Consider the following 17694-nt stretch of genomic DNA (forward strand, 5'->3'; position numbering starts at 1 on the left):
TTGGAAGATGTTCACTACAAAAAAGATATTTTCTTTAATAAAATTAGTAGCAATAAAGCATCTTATGATGGCAGTACATGCAAGGTATTGATATTCCTCAGTCCCAAACCACCATTAATCGTTTCATCACCACTTTTTTTCTTGTAGAATCATTCAAATAGCTGGTGGTAGAGAGGTTTTCAGTCAAAGCCGCAGTAAGTCTAGACGCAAATCATCAATGATTGATCATTCCTCCAACAATAAGTCATCAGTAGCATCTTCATCGTCATCTTCTGGAGCAGGCACCAGCGTCTGGGAGTTGAGATCCCGATACAGTAATCTGAGCAACTCAGGAAAGACGTATAAGTTCCCAGAACAGGAAGTAACTGAAACTGTATTTTCCTCAGAGATACACTCAGTATTTCACCCAAAGCCTCAGCAAATTCTTTCGAGTCAAGGTGAGTTTTTTTTCAAAAGTTTTCTCCCAAAAAACTACTTATTTTTAGCCTGATCTTTGTTCCTGTATAATTTTAAGATTTTGATCCCTCCTATTTTAGTGTTTAGAAGACTAAAAAATAATGTGATTGCTGTAATAATACAGCAACGGAGTTCATTAAATAATATACTTTAGCATTGTTGCAAAGATCGATTACTGTGCAGTTCCATTGAAACGATGAAATACGTTTTACGAAGGATTGTTAAGTTTTATCTCAGGGAGTTTTTTTTTTTTTTTTTTTTTTTTGTGATGAGGGGAAAAATTCGCTACAGTGCCCCCATCATGAGGGTCACCAAGACGCCCCTCATGAAAGGGGCCCACCGAATACTGGGACGGCAACGACCATCAGCTGGTGAAGAGCTGCCGAAGCGATCCCTAACCGACCCGACCGCTGTGAGATGGGAAAACCCGGTTATGTGGGGGTAGAGCACGTCGCTGTGTTCTGTACCCACTAAACGACCCCTCCAGGCCACACGCCGTGCAAGTGTGGCCCATCGGACGCTCTATCCTCCCGTCGGACGTCCCTAAGGCACTCTTCGAACGGCAGTCCCCGACCCCGTCATTTACCCCCGGCCAGAGACCCGAGGGTTTTTGACCCACTAGAGGCATCCGTTATCCATTATCCATCTCATTGTCTATCTTTGCGTTTGCTTGACGTAACACGCGCCGCGAGCCGCTCAAGCGCTAGCCAATTTCCTTTGTTCTCCAGTAGCACACCCATTAGCTCTTCTGGAGACGGGATGGGACCAATTACCCCTTCAAGTTCCCAACTTTCCGCAACCCATCTGCCACAGTTGTACATCGCGTGTTCAGCCGAATCACGTTGGCTACATTGAGTGCATTGATCAGAATCTTTGATCTCAAAGCGATGTAGATAAGCCGCAAAAGAGCCATGGCCAGTCAGCAACTGAGTTGTCGCGAAGTTTACTTCTGCAAACTCACTCCTCATCCACAAATCAAGATCCGGGATCAGTTTTCGAGTCCATTCAGCTTTCCCCGTGTTCGAGTACCATCTATCTTTCCAGGCATCATACATTAGGGTGCGGCTTATTTTCGTCATGTCGGAAAATCGACGAGGTCCGGGTGGCAATCGATGATATCTATGAAAATAATAGGCTGTATTAAATTTGAGCCAATTTGAAGCTTTTTTAGCTGATGCTCAAAGGGATCAAAACTAAGGGGCAAAATTACATTGGTTTAAATGGGCGGAAAAACGCCTGATCTGCGAAAATGCGTTTCTTGGATCTAAAATACGCTTAAATGAAGGAAACCTGGACCAGCTTTTAGAGAGGCATCTAGGAGCCCATTCGAAACGAGAAAATCACACTTTTACCCATGAGTGGGGATAGGGTGGTCACGGCGTAGCCGCTTTTGAGGTGCCGCGCCCGCAGCTAAAAGATCGCTTTTGAGACTTTCTGATCGAACTCAAAATAAGTGTTCCCAAGTTAAAGAGGCAAATGTATCTCACAACTTGATGAGAAATAATGTATAGTAGTTGTTTTAGCCCTTGAAAACTATACTTGGCCCTTTACAATGTTGCCACCCATACTATTTCTCGAGTCTGGAACGAAATTTGTGTATATATTTTATCTTGCAATCGAGTGATCCCCCCTACCCTCATCCATGGGTCGAAAATGTGATTTTCTCGTTTCGAATGGGCTCCTAGATGCCTCTCTAAGAGCTGGTCAGGTTTTCTTCATTTAAGCGCATTTTAGATCCAAAAAACGCATTTTCGCAGATCAGGCGTTTTTCCGCCCATTTAAACCAATGTAATTTTGCCCCTTGGTTTTGATCTCTTTGAGCACCAGCTAAAAAAGCTTCAAATTGGCTCAAATTTAATACAGCCTATTATTTTCATAGATTGCATCGATTGCCACCCAGACCTCGTCGATTTTCCGACATGACGAAAATAATCCGCACCCTAATCATACATCATTTCTTCAGCCATCTTCGGATCTTGCGTGTCAAATCTGGTCTTATGTTCTAGTAGAAGTAAATCCAAGGGAGGGATTTTCGCCAGCATGTCTAGCGTCTCAGGGAGCATTTGTACCCACTTTTTAGGAGGTGGGCAATTGAATCAATATGCCTTTGTCCACTTGTCTAACACAGTCCACATAGAGAGAGCTAATACGCAGGCCACCTATTGTTGTCATATCAGTGATACTGATATTATTACTTATCAAACAAGCCTAGTCTTAGCCTGTGTTAAATGGCTTTTGTAGTTAAAGAAAACGAGTAAAATGGTGATGAGGTGTATCCGCACCATTCACTTTACACCTTACAGAACAGGTTTAGAAGTGTGCTTATTCTTTTTAAGAGCAATGTATGTAGAATGTTTCCTTTAAAACTCCATAGAATTAAACCACTTCGGTAATAATGGTTGTGAAACTGAATCTCTAGCATCCAAGCAAAACCCTTAAATATAAATTTTGCAACCTTTTCGGAGCACCAACTTACGGCCATTAACACTGAGTGGTCGCCAGTTGTAGGGCCGTGCAGCCAATCTAAATTTTGGTAAAATTCAGGCTATCCAGATGACAATTGTAAGAAGTACAGCCAAAGCTGGTTGGTATGAGATGAATGTAGATGTCGAAGGCCAATAGTCAAAACTGTCATTTAGTAAAATGCCTAGGCAAATAGTCAAAAGACAATGAATAAGATTATTTTTCCATTAGCCTAGTCATTTTATCAAATGCCTAGGCATTTAATAAAGTGCCTAACACAGATTAGGCAAATAGAAAAACTATTTTTTCCGCAGGCAAATAGACAAATTTATGCAAAAACGAGAGGACCACGATCTACTCTCCGGACAGTGAGGACAATTTTATCGTGGACTTTCAATGCAGAGAAAAGTTTTTCACTATTTTTGGCCATTTTATCTACTTCCATTTGTTGTCTGTTAAAAGAAATGGCTTTAGTTTCTTGAGTGTTCTGTTCTGAGGCATACTTGCTGCATCTGAATACTGCTTCATCCGTGTTGCTTGCATCAACTTGCCCACAATTGGCATGAGAAAAATTTTAACAGGATGCTCATGGTTTTGTTTCATTTGATTTTTCACATGAAAGGTATGTTGACGAGATTGAGGTTCCAGGTGTCTCATCGGGGCAAGATTTTTTACACAGAAATCGGTACATAAATTTAATTTGACTATATGCCGAATAGAGCCCAGGCATTTTGTAGAATTCTCCGGCATTTTATTAAATGCCTACGCATTTGACAGAACGCCTAGGTATTTGACGTGTGAGGAGATGAGAAAGTTTCCTTAGGGATGTGCCTAACTGCTATTCTCTTATAACAGTTATCACCTTAAATGTTATTTAGAAATAACAGTTATCACCTTAAATGTTATTCAGAAATAACAGTTATGAATAACTGTTATTTTGGATAAAATTGCTCGAAAATTGTATCTTGTCCAAATCCGGTTCCGCCAAAAAATGGTATCATTTTTTGACCGAATCTGATTTTTCATGTTTTGCCAACAAAACTGATAAAAAAATTCCCATTAGTTATTATGTCAACACATTTTGTTATTTGTTTTAACTAACTGTAGATTTTTCATTAATTGGAGGAAAGAATTAACCAAAATATTTAATATTTAAAATTAACTGCTCTTGAGAAATAACAGTTATAATTGTTATCGGCGCATACCTAGTTTCCATGATCAGGATCGGTCATGATCGGAAATGACCGCTCAAGTTCGCTGGATGAGGATTGTAATGCCGAATCAGAGTGGCCAGGGAGTGACCACAAGCAGAGGAGAGAAGAGCATGGGAGAGGTTCAGAGTAGAGCGCGAGGAGTCGGTAGGATCAGTATCGTTTTGGCTGTTATTTGGTGCGTGGACGTGTGAACGTGCCACGCTCAAACCCGAGTCGCCTCATTCGATATCCAATCAATATCAAATGATTTTTCAAGTTAGATGCTGTTAGCTCATTTGAAAATCTCTTTCAAATTCATTAAAGTTCTACTCGTTTCAAAACGAGTATCTCTTCTTTGACGTCCCCCTTTTCCTTTTCCTGCTCCTGGATCTCGCGTTGGTGGCTTGATCGCTATTGTCACCTTCCTCGAGGTCCGTTTGCTCTCGCGTTGGAAGCTGATCCGAGGGACATATCCCTCACTATCGCCTCCTTCCCCAAGGGCCCCCCCTTTTTCTTTCAGGATATCTCTAAGGCGACTTCACGGACCATTATAGACGGAACGCCTAGGCATTTGACAGAACGCCTAGGCACACGATAAAATGCCTAGGCAAGTAGGCAAATAATGGATATTTAAGAATTTTTTGACTATTTGCTTAGGCGTTTTGCTAAATGCCGGTTTTGGCTATTGGCCTTTGACGTAGATATTTGTGCTGACCTTGGAATTGATTTAGAACAGGATTTCATCCAGGGTGGTAAAATTATATGAAAAATGGAATCGTGAAATTTCACGTGAAATATTTCATTCAATTTCAGAAATATGTATTGATATTGAAAAATATAACCTCTACGGCAGGTTTTCAAGTTTAAACACGAAATCACTTCACAAACACTCACGATTTGAATTTCCTAACAATTACTTGTTGTTCTTAATGTTCTTTGTACAAGCCTCTTCTATACTTGACTTGCTACTGACTTATTGTCTTTCGTCTGAGTACCTTAGTGCCTCAGTCTTTAGTCTTCACGTCACCTCACCCTTCAACATTGTTGTCATCTGTGAGATACTATTGAAATTTATATGTTTCCATGAACTATCGCCATCCATATATTCCCCTTTTTGATGTTTTGCGGCCTCTTAAAAGAGGTAAGGGGGGGGAAGGTGATAACTGTACCTGTAACCTTCTCTAAAAGTGTAGACTAGAATCACACCTAAGCCAATTTCAGCCAGAGGGAGTAGATTTTTCACTTTTTACTGAAGTTTTTCCTATCTCAAATTAAATTAGACACATTCCCACTCCCTTTACGGAAGATTTAGATTCTCTGTGTACTAAACTCTGGAGAAAAATGAATTTGGAACCCACAGCAAGGAACTAACTTTCCAAAAAATAGAAGAAGAAGAAAATAAAGAAAGAAACTGAGACATGAAGTTGGAGGAATACAATTCATCTGAAGGCTATGAGGAACTCAAAGTGAATCTAATTTCATATTAGAGTATAGATTCTTAAAAAATAATGTTTTATGGAATCATGATGAAGGAATAGTTCATTCAGTATGGGAAACAGTGGCTTAAAAACTCAAGAATCACCATAGAATCATTAGATCAATAACAAAAGCCATGTACAAATAAGGTAGAAAAGTGATTTAATTAATAAAAAAAAGAATACACAATGTAAACATTTTAATTTAAACAAATTTAGATCACTGAAAATTAGAACAGAAATTAGATACTGATAGTTGTTGCTAGCCCAAAATGACATAATCAATTTTGAGAGCCTCATTTAATGGTGTGACTTAAGTCAGCAAAAGTTGCAGCCACTATCAAATTTACAGATATCATATTGGATGTTAATATCAAGAAATTGCAACAATGCAAAACACTGCGATAAGGCCATTTTCGAATCATGGATCAAAGTATCGCTGTTCAAGGCCATCCACATAATTTTAGCCATCTACAACAAACCGAGAAGACAAGGGATGTAGAAATCAAATCTTGTCTCATGAATGATACTGATTAGGTAGTACTTACTTGCTCTCCAGGAGCCATTGTATCTTGATTCCAGTTATTGATGGGGAGTTTTGCCTGGCGCTAGTTAGAAGTCTGAGTTCCCTTGCCAATAACCACTTCATCGTCATCATCTGTCAAACTCGTTTGTCGTTTCTTACCACGAAGATCATGACCATTGGAAGGCGGAGGATCGAGATTTCTGAACAATTCATTGATACAAACTTTTTGCGTTTGCGGATTGGGTCTTTCCAGTTTTATAAGTGTAGAATCGGGTGTGTTGATGCATTCTTTCTTTAGGTACTTTTTCATTTGTGTTACGTTGAGACTTGCTCCCCACTTGCAGTATGGGCATTCGTGCTTCTTTTTCCTCTCCTTGGTTCTGACTGTTTTGAAAAATTGCCGTATTTTACCCTTAGGCGTCGCCATTATCATTGAAAACAGAAACTTAAAGTTGAATCACTTGAATATATACTTAAATATGGAACCAAGACTAATGACTGGATGCATTCATTTTATTACTTACATTCCAAGCACATGGTTTGATTTAGATTAAATTTGAATTTTGGAGGAATGAATTGAGGTTAGGTTTCAGATGTTGATGAGTAGGCGCTTGTTGGGTTGGTGCGTTGGTATTTCGTGTTCGTATAATGTTGCCAGTAATGCCAGCTATCCCTGGTTCTGAAATATTGAAATATTTAGTGGATTTTCCATGGAAGATGGAACAATTAATTCGTTCCAGAGAAAAAAAGAAAATTTCATAAATTTCCAAAATTTAACAAGCTCGTGAAATTTCATGAAATATTTCGCTCAAATTTCCAATCTTTCATTTGTTTCTTACATTTTAGGTATGCCACCCTGATTACATCCCTGAGATGTAAAAAAGCCTTAATATAAGAAAAGACTGCTCGGCCGTTCAAACCCAGAAATGCTGGGGCCTCCGGAATGGGGTGACGATGTTCATCTTTTAAAAAGAAGAAAGCTCTATGAGCTTGGAATCCAGGGCTTCAAAATTTTATAAAATGAAATAGAATGAAACTACAACAGTTACAATCAGTGCGTCTCCTTGTGCTCACAGCTGGTTGAAAGAATTTAGCCCCCAACGGCCGTTTTTTCCAATGTAATAATATAAAAAGATATTTTTAGTGAAGGATAATGGTATCTTCAACAAAGCTGGCTTCTTTGGCTCTTTCAAAGTATTAGTAATAAGTGAACATTACGAATGAACGTACGTACGAATGAACATTAAGATCTTGACTAGACATTGGAAAATTTCGCCGCCGCGATTCGCCGCGAAATTTTTAAAATGAGCTTAGAAATCTGAAAACTATGCAGAAGCACGCACCGATCATAACCCCCTGAAAACGAAAATATATAGCGAAATAACGCGAAATCGGTCAGTTTCCAGATTTATCGCGAAATCACGCGGAATCACCGCGAAGTCGGCGAAATCCGTACATTTTCGTGAAATTTACGTATGTATGCGTGTAAGACGAAATGCCGCGCTTTTTTCAAAATAAGAAATCACGGAGTTGTCTCTGAGCATTGATCGTCATTGGCTACCAGCTATCAACGTTCGCCAATGGCATCAAAATACTGTTGAAAGAAATGACGGCAACTGGGGTATTAACACAACATCAAATAATTTTAACATGTTATCATGTTTGATCGTGTTAAGTTGCATCAGCATCTCATTAAAATTTAATTGATGTCACCAAAAAAAAAAAAATAAAAAAAACGAATATATATTGATAGAAAGTGCTTTTAAAAAGTTAGCAACAGATATTTTTAATCGAGAATAAAGTGCTTCTTCTGTAAAATAGGATTAGAGAGAGAGGGAGGGAGGGAGAGAGAGAGGGGGAGAGAGGGAGAGAAAGAGGGGGAGAGAGAGAGAGAAAGAGAGGGGGAGAGAGAAAGGGGGAGACTGAGCGATGGCTCATTAAACAAAAGTAAAAGCTTTATTTTAAGCTGTCAAACGCAAAAAGCACCACACAAATAACGGCGAAATCAGCAAAAATAACAGCCAAATTCGGGAAAAATAACCGCGAAATCGGGGAAAAATCGAAGCGAAATTTCCTAATGTCTAGTCTAGACAAATGTTATACAGGGTGAGCGAAAAGTCCCCGACCCCCCCTCTAACTTTTGAACGAATTGAGCTAAGGAAATGAAACTTTGGGAATGTTCCTATCTCAAAGAGGACCATCTTTTGAGGGGGTCAAAATTTTGGTCCCCCCCTCAGGGGGGGACAGGGGCCCCCCAACTTTTTTTTTTCAAATAGCAACCCCTATCTTGTGATACCTCATTCGAAAGAGCATAAAAAACTAAGAATTTTGGCGCAAACCGCAGATCAATATCTCAATTTTTGACCGAGTTATGATAGGTCAAAGGTCAAATTTGACCTATTTTCAAAAAATCATAACTCCGGTTCAAATTATCGTAAAGAAAAAAATAAAACGGGAAAATTTACCAAATTGTGTTCGCTTTTACGTAAAAATTGCAGAAATCCCTTCGATTTAATTTTAAGGGGGGCTCGGACCCCCAAATACGTCAATTCAAAGGTCATTCAATTTTCCCGCGAAATAAGCCAATTTCCTCTGGATTTGCCTCCACATTATCTCAGTAAGGTCAAAATCAGTTCAACAATACGTTGGCAAGTCCCCAAATTACGGGAAAAGTAAAAAAAAAACGAAATTTAAACGGTCAAGTTTAATCACCTTAAATTTCGTTTTTTTAACTTTTCCCGAAATTTGGGGACTTGCCAACGTAATGTTGAACTGATTTTGACCTTACTGAGATAATGTGGAGGCAAATCCAGAGGAAAGTGGCTTATTTCGCGGGAAAATTGAATGACCTTTGAATTGACGTATTTGGGGGTCCGAGCCCCCCTTAAAATGAAATCGAAGTGATTTCTGCAATTTTTACGTAAAAGCGAACACAATTTGGTAAATTTTCCCGTTTTATTTTTTTCTTTACGATAATTTGAACCGGAGTTATGATTTTTTGAAAATAGGTCAAATTTGACCTTTGACCTATCATAACTCGGTCAAAAATTGAGATATTGATCTGCGGTTTGCGCCAAAATTCTTAGTTTTTTATGCTCTTTCGAATGAGGGATGCCTCATTCGAAAGAGCATCTTGTGATAACAAGATAGGGGTTGCTATTTGAAAAAAAAAGTTGGGGGCCCCTGTCCCCTCCTGAGGGGGGGACCAAAATTTTGACCCCCTCAAAAGATGGTCCTCTTTGAGATAGGAACATTCCCAAAGTTTCATTTCCTTAGCTCAATTCGTTCAAAAGTTAGAGGGGGGGTCGGGGACTTTTCGCTCACCCTGTATAGTTTTTATACTAAAGTCAGAAGTTAGTTTTTTAAAGACTGGATGTTTCAAAAAACAAAACAAAAATTGTGCAGACCTTTCAAGTACAAATGAAAAAAAGAAAGAAAAAAAAAACATGAGGCTTGAGTTAGCACATTTTCTCAAGTCAAAGAAGTTGTCTCTGTGTGATTGATCGAAATCAAATATGAATTCAATTCTTTAGGACGACAGAAATGGGAAACCTGCCTTTTTTTCAGGTGGCTCGGTTGTTTTCAATGACATTGATGATACTGATTTTTGTGCTCAGAGATCCACATGTCCGAATGATTTATCAAGTAACTTATCGCCTAGTCCAACCCCTCCTCCACCGCCACCTCTTCCTTCAGTTTCTCTTAGTGAAAAAACCAGCTCGTTTAAAGTAAGTCTTTTTTTCACTTTCGTCATTCATATCTCTCTTGTTTCCCCTATTTTCTTTCCTTTAGTGTTTGGACCTACTCACTTGTTCAATTGTAATTTTGTTAAATTTTTCAAGGTTTTCCACTGGTTACCGGCCAAAGACAGATTGTTATTAACAATGAAAATGGGTCTGAAAACATCTTTTCGAAGGACCTGGCACACTTTTTATTAGAATATGAGCCCTATTTGATTTCCAATTTTTTTTATTGCATTAAACTCATCAATGGATGCTGATCAAAAGTCACCATAGGGCTAGCTTTCTTCAAGCCACCTTTTTTGCTCAATCTGCGGTCGAAGTTTCGGTATTCTCTTGAATAGATGAAGGTAGCGTGGCACTTTAAAAAGGAAAAACCTAGCCAGTGAGAGGTGAGGGAAAAGAGTGGGAGAGAGAAAGAAACTGAGTTGGACAGTGAAACGAAAAGGCCCTCTGAATCCAAGATAAGACTGCCATGGTGTAGTGGCTTCTGATCACAATGCACCTAAATGCGCTGAGGTTTTCCTCATTTGTAGCAAGTGCTGACTTGCTCTTTATAGCCACGCTGCCTTCAATTATTCAAGGAATTACCAAAACCTCAACCGTAGATTATGTGAAAACGGTGCCCTGTAGAAAATTGGCACAATGATGACCTTTCAGTATCCATAGACGAATCTAATGCAATAAAAAAAAATTAGAAATGGGTGCACATTCTCATAAGAAGATTGCGGGTTCTTTTTTTTTTTTTTTTTTTGTAGTCATTCAATTCTTTGTTGATATGTATCTAAAAAGAAATTTTAGTAAATTTAAGAATATTAATGGAACACCATTGCAGGCCAAACCTAAGACCAAACCAAAAAATCTTGGGCGGTGTAAAAGTAATATCAGAAATCCATGAGCTTTACAAGGAATTTTTTGTGATACGCAAAAAGTTGAAAAGTAACCTCGAAAGTTGCACAATGCACATAAGTTTGATGAATCACATTTATACGTGCTATCATGCATCATGCAGTGCACAACAGATTCACTTCTCTTTTCTGTTTCTTTTAAGCTATTGGAGGGAAACAGATGTATTGTTTCTATGGCTTTTGCAAAAATTCCTTGAACTTTGGTGCATATATGCACTGCAATCTGCAATCCTCTGGTTTGTTTTTTTTCCCCCCCTCTCATTGTGTCTAATCAATCATCTTGTTATTTTTAATAACATAATACTTTTTTACAAATGAACATTTTTTTAATATATTTATTTTTTACCATTAATTCTTTACGTTGTTGTCGAGTTATCTTACCAGGCTTAAAGAAAGATTGCTTTTCTGTGGAAAGCACCTATCGTCAATGTTGATAATTGCCAAATATGGGCACTAGGATGTGATTTTCCTTTATATGAGAATCTTTAATACATCATAATTGTTTTTCAGGCCTCATCTCGTACTCCTACCAATGAACCACTATCACAACTTGAGTACCCTGAAATCTACACGCAAAGTAAAGGAAGCAGTGACACCGACTGTAGCAAAGTAGCAAGAATCATTGGTAACTTACCAATAGCTGAGTATGAAGGTTCTCCCAGGAGGTATGGTCTATATCAGAGGTCTAGTTCAGAAAAATCGAACAATTGCACTGGGATTTGTCAGCCTTTGCCCACTGCCAGATCTCTATTAGCATCACCATCCGCTTATTTACCTCGACCAGGCTTTCCTCAGGTAACATGAAATGTATCTTTTCTAAATGAACTAGCTCTTTAAATAGAGGTCTAGTTTGATTGGATCCTTTGTTTTTGCTAAACTTTCCTAATTCAGTCCTGAGTTCCTTTATTGTGGATGAGTTAAAGAAGTTAAGCTAGAATACCAGATTGAAGCTTGAACTATAAAGATCAAAGTGGAGTTGAAAACTTAGCTCCCAAAGAAAAATCGAAGTTTTACCCCAGAGTCTGGTCCTTGGTAATTCATAAGAGTTATAGATGAGAAATAAAGCCCCCAGTAAAAGCCCTAGAGAACACAATGAGTTTTTACCTTACCCACGAGCCGATTCAATTAGACCAGGGACAACAGGCAATTTCATTTCATCCATGAAGTGTATCTTGTGAATATAGAATATTCTGAAGCTTGAAGGGTGTTATTAATCTGTTTTGGAGAAACTTTGGGAAGCTTAAATTTGCAATAGAGGTAGAATAGTTTCATACTTGTGATTCTCGATAAAAAAAATGGAGAACTACCTACATACATGCATATGTTTCTTTCATCATCTTCTATGTACTTTTTAACTCAATGAAAGGAAATGAATAAATCAGACAGGAAATGCAAAACTAGCAATTTTTTACAAAATTACAATGAAGCGTAAGTACATAGAAAATGATGAAATAAGCATAAATGCATGCAATTCTCCACTTTTTCCGTTCAAAATCAAATGTATGAAATAATTGTACCTATTTTGTAAATTTAAGCTCTTCAAAGTTTCTCCAAAGCAGATTGATAATATTCTTCAAGCCTTAGAATATTCTATAGTAAGTTGCTGTCACGGGTCTAGTTTTGGTCTCTCATTTTTGGGACTGTTACCCCCTGCAAAATGTAAATGTAAAATTTTTCTCAAGTACAAGATATGTCCCCTATCAATGTATTTTGAGCCGCTGAGTTCAAAAATGGCCTCTATATTTTTGCCTATCACCTCTCAGTTTTCCAGAAGAGCTACTTCTTCCTGGAAAAACGCGCAAATTTGAAATATTTTTGTTATGCATGCAATTTTTTTTAAATAAATTTTTCTGAATCGTGGAAGCGAGATTTTTCTGTAGGTATTATTTGGTATCTATCAGTAATACACTTCGTGAATAAGATCCATGGAGATGATCCTGTGTGATTGAAAGCCCTTGACCTATTTATTGTCATTAAAATATGTGCAGTGCAAAGGCATCGAGGGTAACCGTCATTCTTAACCTTCTTATATTTTTGTATTTTGAGCTGTTAAATCAGAATCTGACACTGTATGAAGACAAATATCAACTTTTCTTGAGAAATGGAGGGCAACGGGAGAAAAGTGAAGGTCATATTCGGATTCAGCATCCTGAAATTCTAAAGAAAGTTTCTATCACAGATCAAGGAAAATTTATAAAATGAAAACTGCATCCATGGAAAAAAAAAAGTCAAATTCGCTTATTTTCCTGGGAGTAAGTGGCTTTTTAGATAACTGGAGGGTGATAGAAAAGAGTGGAGGCCATTTTCGGACTCAGTGACTCAAAATACATCCGGAAATTATATCTAATCCCTGAGTTACATTTTACGTACATCAGGCAGGGTGTAACAGTCGCAATAACATCAAAAATTCCCAAATGTACTCACTTTCTTGAGGATACTCGGCTTTTTCAAACTAATGGTGAGTGATAACAAATACGTAATTCCATATTCGAGTTTTCCAGCTTAAATTACCTGAGAATCAATTTATTACGCATGCAAAATATTTTTTAAATTTCCCTGGAAGTGGGAACAGTCCAGGAAAGCATTTACACCCCTGTAGGCCCGGAATAATGGAATTTTCTAGAAAACTGGGGGTTGTCAGAAACTTGTAGAGGTCAAAATAAAATTCAGTGACTCTCAACACATCAAGGTACGCCCTAAAAGTATCACGGGAGATTCCTGAAACTCTTTAAGACAGCAGAGTCGTCGAGAAAATAACAAAAAAGCCCACTCTCTATGAAAAATTGACTTTAAAGGGAAATTGGTGTGCAAAAGAATAAAATTTTAGATGATATTCGGGTGCAGCAGTTTAAAAATATGCAAGGATAGATGTATTGCGCATTGGTGACATGTTAAAAATTTATCTTCAATTCACGTAGAGTTTGGGAAAGCCTCTACATAGATTTAGACTTGGAAAAATTGGCTTCACCAAAAACTGAAAGGTGATACAAAAAAATTGGAGGTCATATTCGGATTTTACAGCTGAAAATACAGAAGAATCTTGCTTCCACGATTCAGAAAAATGTTTTACAAAAATTGCATGCATGACATAAATACGTCTTTGCACGTTTTTCCGGGAAAAAGTGGCTCTTTTGGAAAACTGAGAGGTGTTAGGCAAAAATATAAAGACCATTTTTGAACTCAGCGGCTCAAAATACAAGACCTGTCCAATGAGGCAAAGCTTTGATTTCAGTTTCTTCAAGCTTCTTAGAACGAAATGATCGTAACAGATCTAGTAGCAACCAAATTACATGGTAGTGAAGAGTGTCCCACTCGGATCACGCGCCCTGTGATGCGCACCATCGCGTTTCATTTGAATTGCTCTAGTGGGTTTGTTTTTCATCATAAAAATTTGGTTTTGGTATCAAATTAAACCTAAATCAAGCCTATGTCTACTTTTACTAAAGGAACACTCATAATAATTCTCCCGTAAGGTATTATCTCACTACAATCTTTCTTTTTCTTTTGAAAAACTATCACGTTGACACCAAAATTGTGATTCTTCATGAGTAGATCTGCTTATATAAAAAATTTATCAAAATCAATTGCACAGCAATCGAAATACACCGCATTAAAGGGTCGCGTCAGCCGTCTTGGGTGCCGAAACGGGTCCCGCAGCGCGCTGCGCGCAACACTTAAATTGCACTCATGAGCTAATTTATTATAGCACGAAAAATGTTTTGGTATCAAGTTAAAGGTCAGACAATTCTACCGCTCTGTCAAAGGAGGCCAAATATCCATTTTCTTGCCAACGAAGCGGTTGTATCTTGGAAACTAGATGTTTCCCTGATCTTGTGCCTGTTAGAAGTGTTAGAAAGGTGAAAGTCTGAACTTTCATTTAGACTGGTTTTTTTTCAGATTCTGTCAACTCCAAGATAGGAATAAAATAATAACTACATTATTTGTCTGCTAAAAACTGTTCAAGCCGCACAAGTACCGCCCAATGTTAAGTAAACCCACAAACCTATATACCATGATAAAGCTCTATATGTATAAGAGTAAAGTTCGAAAAGGAAATTCATTGAAATTGGTTGAAGTTTAGCAGAGTTATAAACTTACAAAGGTTTTCACTTTAAAAGTAGTAATTGTCACAACCCAATGCTTCTTGGCAAAACTGTGACCCATTTTAGGCGTCTCAGAATGTACTTTATCGCTCAGAGTTTGGAAATGCTGTGGGGCTTTTTTGGCAAGTTTTCTACACAACTCTTTGTTTGAAATGAATCATCCTATTACCTACTATGTTTCTATTGACTGTATCCTTAATAATGGAAGTTTTTATGTACTGATATTAAGCATATTATTTACAGAGAGTTATGAGAGAAGATTTCTGTGGCAGTCCATCACTGGCCCTCTCTCCTACCAAACCAAATTGCAATACCTCCTCAGCATTTGATTACCTGTATGAGTTTTCAGAAACCAGAAAAGTACTTGAGGAATTCTTCAAGCCTGCTTTAGAATCAAATTCTGAACAACCTGATAAACATTTCGACAATCCTAATCAATTTCAGGTATTTTGTACTCTTCTGATCACCTTATTTGCTTAGCAGAATTTTTTTTTAGTATATTTTGCTGGTTCTAACTGGATCTTCAGGAAAGGTTCAAACCAGGAAAAAACTGAATCATTCCTAAATTGTTCAGAGGGGTGATTATTGAAATGATATCAACTCTATGTCGCCGTTTTGTCGTGTCGCGCAATCGACTGAGTGGAAAGGGTGATTTGATGAATCGACTAAGAGGCGACATAGCATCGACAAGCTAAAGGCACCTCCACAGCACCCGAAAAAGGCTTAGTCGATGAATAACCTTAAATTATTTTCGCACGATTTAGTAAAAAATGAATTCATGAAGTGAAAAAGTGCAACTTTTTATTTGAGATTCGTCCCAACGAATTCGGACGCGTTTGCACAGTCCACATTGTGCAGCACAGAGTATCCGATCGTTCAATTCGATGACCAACCATTTGTTAGCCAAGTCACAGCAGTCAATGGGTTGTTTACAACCAAACTACGGCATCAATTAGCGGATAAGTGAAAATGCCGGACTGACGTCATTGGCTTGGCCGTGTTGCGTTTTGATTGGTTGAAAGATATTTAAAAATTCGATAATGACGCAACCGACGACGGCAACGTTGCCGCTTAGTCTTATACCCTCGAATAGACAGGAAGTCTAGTTGTGTCGGGTCCGAGAAGTTCAAAAATTGCTCTCCGCTAACCCAATCGACACGACGTAGAGTTGATTTTGCTTTGTCGCCCGATTTCAATAATCGGCCTGCTGATGACTTTTAAAAACAGAAGTCTTATGTTTAAGATGCTTAAACCTTGAACACCCTTTCCCCCTTTCTACATCCCTCCGAATTTTTTATTTACTTTACCAGAGGGTAGGAGAGTTTAGGAAGTTTCATAATCTTGAACATCCATTCAGCTTTTGTTAAGTATTTCTTTTATCAAATTTGAAGATCATACAACTGTAATGGACCCGGGGTGAGATGGTGATAACTCCAGGATCTTTAGCTTGCTAATTGGGGGCGTAGCATAGCTTAACTTAAATAAACATATCGCACAAAAATGGGTGTAAGAGACTTTATTCTCTAAACTCTACTGACAAAACCATGATAATGCGACACAAACTTCGTGACCACAGAAAACGCTCAATACAAAAACACCGAGTGGGACAACTCTGAGCACCCAAGGCCTCGGCAACCTAGAAAACCTGAAGATGCACAGCTGTCTGCCCAGAGTGAAAGCTGAAGCCGGCCGAACTTAGCTGCGGCCCTGAAAAGCCGGCCATGAGACGTCACTAACGCGTACACATCCATCCAGAAAACTGCATCTAATGACGTCTCTGGCACTTGCAGGAATCCGAGGCCCAAAACACTCGGTACAAAGGATACACACAATTTCCCCGGATATTGCGTGTGTTCTATTGCTGAACTATTTTAACCCCTCTGCTCACCTCAATTCCTCCCCCAAATTGTCTAATTATTCGGACATTTTTATGATCACTGGGAAAATAAGAGGGGGCAGCAGGGTTGAAATGCCTTTATAATAATCAACATCCACTGAATTCATGTTTAGAATGATGGATTTTCTTACCCCCATTGGCATTTTCTAGCTGAAAAACACATCTGCCTGTCTTCCACTATTCAAGAATCAATGTAATTTTTCTGTAATTTTAATGACTGCTTGCTTTATCTAAAAGTGCTGAAAATTGGCTCAAATTGCAGATAACTCTTTGAAGTGAAGAAAATTGGGGGAAAGGTTATTTTCAGAGGTAGAACCAATTTCCAATGGATCCAGTCGAGTTTTCAGTATGACAGGAATAAGCCGCACCCTAGCTGTGCTAGGCTTATTGAAAGAATGATGATTGACTAGTCTTTATGTATGAAAGTAAAACCATTTTAAGTACATTATTTCTCTGCACAATTTTTGAAAGAGACAAATGTAGAGTTTTGATGAATGTTTAATTTATTATCTCAGTAGTTGACTGTATGAGTATTGAGATCACTGTGCTGAGTCCATCTAAAAAATGTTTCAAATGTCTTTAAAGATGATCTGTTTTGTCTTCAGGAATTAGATTATGAACTCAGAAGGCACCAAGGCACCAATCTATGTAAATCAAAGGAAGGTAATTCTTATGTTGGATTGCGTCTTGCAAAACCTGAGGAAAGCAATAGTGTTGGACATTCACCCAGAAAACCTTTCAATTCCACTGATTTGGTATGCTTTTGTGGAGATTATTTTGAAAATTTACTCCATGTTCTGTATGAACTTTTTCCAGAGCTGTCTTCAATCCACCTCTAATCATGATTGCTATTAATTTTTCTAATTGTAATCATAATCAAACTAAAAAATGTATCGAAATTAATTTGACTTTTCACAACATTTCAATTTTGAA

General features: G+C 38.1%; 2 protein-coding genes across 9 annotated transcripts in view; one reads left to right on the forward strand and one right to left on the reverse strand.

The window, feature by feature from the left end:
• Positions 1–17694, forward strand: part of LOC109040282 (uncharacterized) — a 105645-nt gene that overhangs the window by 12045 nt on the left and 75906 nt on the right. For all 8 annotated transcript variants that reach the window (XM_072305371.1, XM_019056161.2, XM_019056163.2 and 5 more), the window contains exons 5-9: positions 148–437; positions 9681–9841; positions 11272–11556; positions 15108–15308; positions 17367–17516. In XM_072305371.1, the coding sequence (XP_072161472.1) occupies positions 148–437; positions 9681–9841; positions 11272–11556; positions 15108–15308; positions 17367–17516 (1087 nt within the window). The remainder of the gene's footprint in view (positions 1–147; positions 438–9680; positions 9842–11271; positions 11557–15107; positions 15309–17366; positions 17517–17694) is intronic.
• Positions 448–17694, reverse strand: part of LOC140225717 (uncharacterized) — a 47294-nt gene continuing 30047 nt past the window's right edge. The window contains exon 4 of the mRNA XM_072305521.1: positions 448–6792. The gene's annotated coding sequence lies outside the window, so the exon portion shown is untranslated. The remainder of the gene's footprint in view (positions 6793–17694) is intronic.

Source organism: Bemisia tabaci, chromosome 1 (assembly GCF_918797505.1).
Source record: "Bemisia tabaci chromosome 1, PGI_BMITA_v3".
NCBI classification, from domain to species: domain Eukaryota; kingdom Metazoa; phylum Arthropoda; class Insecta; order Hemiptera; family Aleyrodidae; genus Bemisia; species Bemisia tabaci.